This window comes from Podarcis melisellensis, assembly GCF_964234715.1.
Source record: "Podarcis melisellensis genome assembly, chromosome: 12".
Taxonomy (NCBI): domain Eukaryota; kingdom Metazoa; phylum Chordata; class Lepidosauria; order Squamata; family Lacertidae; genus Podarcis; species Podarcis melisellensis.
Window position 1 is genome coordinate 15,021,252 of NC_138544.1, and position 8,477 is coordinate 15,029,728.

An 8,477-nucleotide genomic window follows, 5' to 3' on the forward strand; every position below is an offset into this window, starting at 1 on the left:
ATAAGTCCCAAGAATAAAGTTCAGCCCCATTAATCAGCCAGGAGGCTGCCAACAGCAGTTTAGTGGACTCAGCTCATGTTGCCTCCCAATGGCTATTGCGTGTCAAGGCCCCGAGCCCTCCCCCAATTGTTGAATAATAAAACACATGGACACCAGTATTTTAGGTTAATGTGCTAATTAAGGCCACAACTTTATTGGTTACAGAATGTGAGTGGTATTGGCTTAGGCATTGGAATTGAACCGACTACTGTGGTACCTCTGGTTACGTACTTAATTTGTTCCGGAGGTCCGTTCTTAACCTGAAACTGTTCTTAATCTGAAGCACCACTTTAGCTAATGGGGCCTCCTCCTGCTGCCGTGCCGCCGGAGCACGATTTCTGTTCTCATCCTGAAGCAAAGTTCTTAACCCGAGGTAATATTTCTGGGTTAGCGGAGTCTGTAACCCGAAGAGTATGTAACCTGAGGTATCACTGTATATCTGACTCCTGCCCGCCATGCAGGTAGTCCAGTAAGGGTCAACCACCAGTAGGGGAAGCAGGAACCAAGAGGGAAATTCCCTGGTGGTGCGGCTGCCTAGGTACGGTAAGCCACGCCCTCGGACAACTGGATTGGTCAGCTGGGGGGCGTGATGTGGCCGGGACTCCCCTATGATGCGGGGGCACTGCCACACCCCTGCTGTGCACAGGGAGAGCGTGTGGCCTGCCCGCAACACCGCCCCACAGGGAAGTGGAGCAGCCTTATGCCAATAATAATAATAATAATAAATTTTATTTATATCCCGCCCTCCCCAGCCAAAGCCGGGCTCAGGGCGGCTAACAAAAATAAAACAGTACAAGAGTATAGTACAAACAACACTCTAAAATCATTAATTGTAAAATTGATTCAAATCAAGCCACTGGCAACCATTGTGCCAGAGCTCCAATGGTTCTGAAAGGCTTTTAAATGTGGCTCACAGATTTAGAGAGAGATGTTGAACACAATTCTACTCCGCCCATGATGTTGACGGCTAGGGGAGAGGGATTAGGATCTGCGTAGGTGCTTGGCCAAGAGTAGTCCTATTGGGGAGGCTCTGCTGTGGCAGATGCCCCAGCTGTGGGCAAAAACTACTTTCACCAGCAGTAGCAAGCAGGAAGCTTGGGACGGGACACTGGTAGCTTGGGATTGACCTCCATAGCACTCCGCTTCTGCAAGAGATCCATCACTCTGCTTCTCCCCAACAGGATTGCTCTACCTAGCTGCAATCCTATTTGGTGCCCTTTTCTAGAAAAAGAGAAAACGCTTTTCTAGAAAACTCACCTTGTTCTCTTTTAATAGCAATGGTGCCCACCTGAGAGTTTCTGGAACCAGATTTGGTGAGTTCTGGCTGGGGGTGGAAAGCCCTGGTCCTATTCCCACTTACTTGGGGGGAAAGTTAATTGAACTCAGTGAAGCATACTTCTGAATAGACGTGTATAGGATTGCACGCAGCTGGTATTTAACTCAAAGTAGCCTTGCTAAGATATAGAAGACTGAATTGGATAAGTGCTGGAGATGCAAAGAGGTGGAGGGAATGTTTTTTTCATATGCAGTAGACTTGTAAAGGGGTAAAAGAGTATTGGGAAATGATCCTCAACGAATTGAAAAAAAAATGTTTAAAAGTACTTCCCCTCCAAAAAACCCCCAGAGTCCTTTCTGCTGGGGATAATTCAGACTGAAATTCCCATGTGTCAAAAAAGGTTATTTAGGTATGCTACTACTGCGCGCCATGTTTTGTTAGCCCAAAAATGGGAAATGAGCAAGGTCTCAACCAAAGAAGAATGACAACTTAAGTTGCAGACATAACATATAGAATAAGAGAATAAGAACATACGTTTAGAGAAGATTGGAAAACGTTTATTGAATATATGGGAATTAATTGTGTACAGCTGAAAACACTGGCAGCGTTAAGATAAATTCAACTGTGTAAATAAGTTTTGATGGATGCAATAATGGAATACTGAATGGTATAGGTTTGTAAAATATGCAGGGATTTATAATATTTAAATGAACCATGGAAAGAGAAGAAGGGAAGTCATTGATATTTCAAGGATGTAAAATTAGTGTTTTAAATAGCAAAACAGAAAATTAAATAAAAATTATATTCAAAAGAAGGAGGATTGCACGTAGCCAAAGAAAGCAGACAACCTTAAAAGCAGTGTTTTGGACATGGCTATGTAAAGCTGATTGATCAGATTTGCACCGAGATAATACCGCAAAAGGATAAAATTACCAATTTAGAGACAGGCAGAGACTGACAAGATGATGTCTCACTTCAAAAGAAATGACAGACAATAAGAGAGAAAACATCCTGAAGTAATACGTAACTGCTGCTGGAAAATATTCTGGAATCAAAGTTGTTGTTTTTTGTTATATGCATGCAAAAACTAGCATCTCTAGAAAGGCAACTTACTCCCTCATGCTCCTCAGCTTGGTTGCAGCCGTGGTGCCGCTCAGCACTCCTGATGGTTCGGGTCCCAGCAGAGTCGCTCTGGTGACAGTCCCAGTGCCTACAGATCAATGCAGAGATGGACAACCTCATTCACCTTGCTCCCCTCAGCATCACATCCATAGCGCTATTCAAGGACAATCAAGAAAAGGCTAGCAATTCACCTTTGTCACGGGGAAGCACTGCCTTGATTAAAGACGAATTAGCTTATTAAATACATATTAAGGCAACTTGGCTCAGCAGGGACAGCGACGGTTTCAGTATGATAGCACATGCCAGATCTACACCACGTCTTGTAAAAGATGTTTTTGTGGGGGGAACTCTTATAACGATAGGAGAAACTGCACAAAGATGCAAATTTGGGTTTTTATTATTATTATTTTATTTTTCAGTTTTTCAAATTTCATCAAATATTGAAAGCACAGCTGGAGAAGTAGCAGCCAGAGGATTTTTCTAGAAACTACAAAGATTGGTGAAGCTCCATTGGTGCATGAGGAGTGTGGGAAAAGCAGCTATGCTATAAGTAAACAAATACCTTTGACCAGTTAAAAGGTTAAACTTAATCTTCCCATCACAGACTACCTTTAAAGACATATTTGTGTATGTTTAAGAGTCCAAATACGGATCAAAACCAACCTTAAGCTACATGATGATGATGATGATGATGTTTTAATCCATGGACATGATGTCTTAACTTAATGGCAAAATATAAAGAATATATATTTGCAGGATGTGTTGCTGTGATCTGCGTAGTCTGCACATTCTTATTCTAGCAATGCCCCAAGTATTTTTACCCCTATAATACTTGAGATTCCTTTAACGTGAGATGTTATTAAAGGCATCCTTTTCAGCCTTTCTGGAAAGTTGGACTAAATGACCTGTTTTTTTTTATTAGGTTTTTGCCTTCGTGCTGGCCATTGGATCAACAAAATCTGTTCCTGATTGCAACATTATGGCCCTCTCCAGTAACGTATGTATCTTGCACAAATAATTTAGCTCAGTTTATAAAGTTAGAAACCAGCTCATTCATTGTTATGAAGCTTTACAGAGATGGGTTGCGTGTGAAGTCTTGGAACGGATTTCTACAAGCACCGTGGGGATTTGGGTTGCGCTCTGTTCATAGACCCTGATTAGTTTCTGCAGCTCTTCCTTAACCCCTGCCCCTTTTTGTCATATTGTAGCATTATTTTATAAAGCATATACATCAGAAATAGAAACTGTCACACATGTGCTCGCCTTTCTAGTCCCATCTCCCCTCTATGCAGGAATGCTTTGTCACACTGTAGAGAAAAGAATAAACTCCACTACATAGCGGAAGCAGAAAGTTCAGAGAAAACATAGCACCTGAGTCTAGCATGCCACACCCTTTTGCATGCTGGATAGAGTTGCACATGTTCTGCTGTAACTGTTGGAATATATTAACAAACAGAAGGCTGCCTGGGCCACTTTTCCCATCTTGACAGTTAGCTATAGCCTTGGCAAGAGTGCTGATGAATGCTGGTTTGCCCTTAAGTAGAAGTGACCTCTGGACAACAGGGAGAGACTGGAATCACTTTTCTCTTGGGGAAGGGGAGGGAAGTTTGAACTTCGAATCCCCGCGACGTGGTGAGCTCCTGTTGCTCGGTCCCAGCTCCTGCCCACCTAGCAGTTCGAAAGCACGTCAAAGTGCAAGTAGATAAATAGGTACCACTCCAGCGGGAAGGCAAACGGCGTTTCCGTGCGCTGCTCTGGTTTCGCCAGAAGCGGCTTAGTCATGCTGACCACATGAACCGGAAGCTGTACGCCGGCTCCCTCGGCCAATAAATTGAGATGAGCGCCACAACCTCAGAGTCGGCCACGACTGGACCTAATGGTCAAGGGTCCCTTTACCTTTACTTTCTGAATCACTATTTGATGAAAACATACCTAGGAGGGGAAGCATACGGCTACCCAAGTGTCTTGGACTTGGCTTAGTGCTTCCTATTGGCTTGGAGCTGGAGGAGCTTCACTGCTGTTTTCTGCTGGTTGGAATTCCCTATTGCAATGCACCCCAGTTGCTGTTGCAGCCTTTTTGTTGGAACATACATCCTAGGAGTGTGTGTTGTTGAATGACTGCTGTTCAGACATCCAAACTGGAGTCCCAGGTTTCCTGGGTGGAGGCATGAGCCAGAACTCAGTAAAAGAAGAATATCCCCTAGCCCTGAACCTAGCCCCGGACATCGACCCAAGTGTTACAACTTTCTAACCACATGAGGCTGCTGTATTGCTGGTGTGCTAATACAGCTAAATCTGTGAGCTCTTTCCTGCATAGATTCAAAAGCTGATTCAACAGCAACACTTCTTCAGAAGTACACTTTGGGTAGCACAGATTTGTTCTCAAAGAACGCTGGGGACAACAAAACGTTTTTGATCAGCTCGAGATGTTTCATCAGCAAAATGAAGGCCAAAAATAGTTCTTGCTTAATACTGCAAAACTCTTTCCAATTCATGTAAATTTATACTCGCGTGGAGACATTAGGTGACTATAAAATGGATCACCTTCATTGTGCATTGCCTCTGTGCTCTGCTTGCAAGATCACTTTTGAAAACGTTTGTATAGTAAAATTGGTGGGGACAAGATAAGCTTCTACACAAAGCATTGCATCCCATTGTTACATAACTTGAGCACTGTAGAAGATACAAAAACAGTCACATTGGGCTATTCATTATAGCTACATTGCATCGTTTTGCAACTTGCAATCCATAAATGTTTAATGAACATTAGCATTCATTAATGTTAATGAACTGAACATTGATCTTTTTAAATTCCACCAACTGCTTTACGCACATGACACAAAACAGCGCAAGCACACCATTTAAGCCTCCCACACACCAAATGCAATGTTCCTTTTGTTTGAAGGCTGTTCTTATCAGCTAATACACGGATAAATCATAAATGAAGTGCGGGAGGGTGAGGCTGTGATTCTCACTGGCAAGTAGAATGCTTTAACTTTTACATACAAAAGTCCAGAAGTTCTGGAAATGGTATTTTGAGAGAGAGATGCTGTCTGACCAATAATATGACATCTAAAGCAAGATAGGCTTTTTAACTATGTAGAAAGATCGTAATGAAAATGCTTTAAAGTATTTTAGAGAAAGGATACAGATCTCCAGGAAGGAGCATTGTTTGGTCTTAGCACTCCCCACTATGTCACAAACACATTGTTCAGTTAACAGAAAACAAGATATCCCTGGATTCTGCATTGGTATTGTTTATTCATATCCTGCCTATCCTCCAATGAGCTCTCCCCTCCCCTCCATTTTTTCCTCCTAACAACCCTGTGTGAGTGATCAGGCTGTGAGTGACTGGCCCAATCACCCAGAGAGCTTCATGGCTAAGCAAGAATTTGAACCTGGCTCGCTCTTGTCCTAGTCTGACACTCCAGCCCACGGTTAAATAATGTGATGCGCTCCAGATGTTGAGTATACTCCAATAATCCCAGACTGTTGGCCAACCACATCTGGATCACACCACCAGGGCCAGCCCACCCATAGGGCAAGGTGAAGCAACTGCCTCAGGCAGCAGGATCTACAGGGGTAGCAGTGCCTGATGTAGATCTTTCTTCCCTCCCTGCCTTGTTCCTGATTTAGATATTCACTTACCGGTAGCCCTTCTTCCCTGGCAGGGAGAGGGATGCCATTTTGTGGTTTGCTTCAGGGGCCAAAATGTATTGGGTCACTCCTGGACATGGCAATAGCTACCCCTGTTCTAACTAGACTGTGATCCAGTGTTAAGGGAGATACACTGGCAAAAATATTTAACACATGGCTACCAAAAAACCACTCCAGTTTCTTCTCTTGGTATCACATCTTTTCTTGGCTCCTGATTATACAGTGTCTACATTGCAGGCCTAAAGCTATAATCTCTTATTTAATTAAGTTATATAATGAAGTGGCCAATATACTCAGTTGGTGTTAAATGGCTACAAGCACCTTTTGCAGCTTTTTCATTTTGTATCCGAATGCTTTAACTCCCATGGGATTGTATGCAAATTAGTGGCAAATTGGAAATGGACACATTTCTTTTTCATTATCCAAAAAACTTCCCCAAAACCAAATGAAAATAAAAGAAATTGGGATTTCCATAAAAATAAAAAGCAAATTAAACCAGCATACTTAATTATTAAAGTATTGATTTATAGACCCCTTAATTTCCAAGGTGGCTTCTCACTCAATTTACTTAGTTTGTTTATCTACTTGTTTAATATCTCCCTCTTGCCTACTTCCTATTCCTGATAGTTCTGGAGCCTTTGCATTTACAAAACTCCCAATTGCGCACACAAAATCCCACCCTCCAAATGTGCAATGCAAATGTGTACACATCAGCTGGATCAGAAAAGAACATGCTCGGTTTAACTCCACTTCTAAGCCTGGGCAGAAGTGGATTTGAGTTCGCTTAGACACTTAAGTAAGATCATGGCCTCCTAGCAAATAGAAGGGGAAGAAATGGAGGCAGTTAGAGATTTTACTTTCTTGGGCTCCATGATCACTGCAGATGGTGACAGCAGTCACGAAATTAAAAGACACCTGTTTCTTGGGAGAAAAGCGATGACAAACCTAAACAGCATCTTAAAAAGCAGATTCATCACCTTGCCAACAAAGGTCCGTATAGTTAAAGGTTTTCCCAGTAGTGATGTATGGAAGTGAGAGCTAGACCGTAAAGAAGGCTGATCACCAAAGAATTGTTGCTTTTGAATTCTGGTGCTGGAGGAGACTCTTGAGAGTCCCATGGACTGCAAGAAGATCCAACCTCTCAATTCTTAAGGAAATCAGCCCTGAGTGCTCACTGGAAGGACAGATCGTGAAGCTGAGGCTCCAATACTTTGGCCACCTCATGAGAAGAGAAGACTCCCTGGAAAAGACCCTGATGCTGGGAAAGATTGAGGGCACAAGGAGAAGGGGACGACAGAGGATGAGATGGTTGGATAGTGTTCTCGAAGCTACCAGCCTGAGTTTGACCAAACTGCAGGGGGCAGTGGAAGACAGAAGTGCCTGGCGTGCTCTGGTCCATGGGGTCATGAAGAGTCGGACACAACTAAACAACAAGAAGAAACTTAAGTACCATCTGAGGAGGTTTTAGGGTTTTTATCAGCTGGAACTGAGTTCCAGCACCTCTCAGGTGGGTGACATTGCTGTTATAAGAGAACAAGGCAGGCATTCATGGTTCCAGCACCTCTTTTTCTAGAAAAATAGCCCTGGGTGGATAGCATGTTGGAGCTAGAAAAGCCCACTCAAGGGCCAATGCTACTAAACTAGACTCATGATTTCCTCCTGCCCTTACATGTATATCCCATTTCTCTTTCATCATAGAACCGAATGTGGCATGTTTCTGTTTCCCAGAAGTCACATCTAAGCACTGATCAGTCCCAGGCCTGATGTGCTTCTGCAAGTTGGTGGCCTCATGACGTCCGGGGAGAATTTCTGAAAGGTGGCGATTTGTCCTGGATCTTAGGCAAGTCAATTGAAAAATTGTGGTTTTTTTTGTAAAAAAAGGAAAAGCTCAACAGCTTTTGGGGGGTCCTGGTTTTTACTTTTCGAAATACAGCAACCCTACTCATGTACTTTCAGTGAGGAAATAGCTTTTTGTAGCTAATTTAGGTATCCTGTCTAGTGATATAACTGCATTGGCATGGAAGAGTGGGATTAATGTCCATGTTGGCTCCATCCCCAACCTTTATACATTCAACCAAAGTTCTAGACAATGCCTCTGTGCATACAAGTTGTACAAGTGAAGGCTGTGTTCACAGCTTTGGATACACAAGTGGAGACTGGGGACAGGTCCAACAAGCATGTTGGTTTGTTTACATGCTCCTTGGAAACCTACTGCAGATCATCTGATGCCACAGGTTTCCTATAGCTTTGTTTCATCATTGCATGTAGAAGTAGGTTCTACTCAGTATAAAAGGAGCCCTTATCTGGTATTGGTTCATAGTCCATAAACGTATCTATGAGGACAAAATGGAGCATGTGTTAATAAGGCCATTGACATCACAGC

General features: G+C 43.0%; 1 protein-coding gene across 3 annotated transcripts in view; it reads right to left on the minus strand.

Annotated features, from left to right (window-relative positions):
• NEK11 (NIMA related kinase 11) overlaps window positions 1-8,477 on the minus strand; it is an 87,569-nt gene that overhangs the window by 5,035 nt on the left and 74,057 nt on the right. For 2 of the 3 annotated variants that reach the window (XM_081882978.1, XM_081882979.1), the window contains exon 15: window positions 2,429-2,525. The exons of the other annotated variant lie outside the window; for it this stretch is intronic. In XM_081882978.1, the coding sequence (XP_081739104.1) occupies window positions 2,429-2,525 (97 nt within the window). The remainder of the gene's footprint in view (window positions 1-2,428; window positions 2,526-8,477) is intronic. 3 annotated transcript variants of the gene reach the window in all.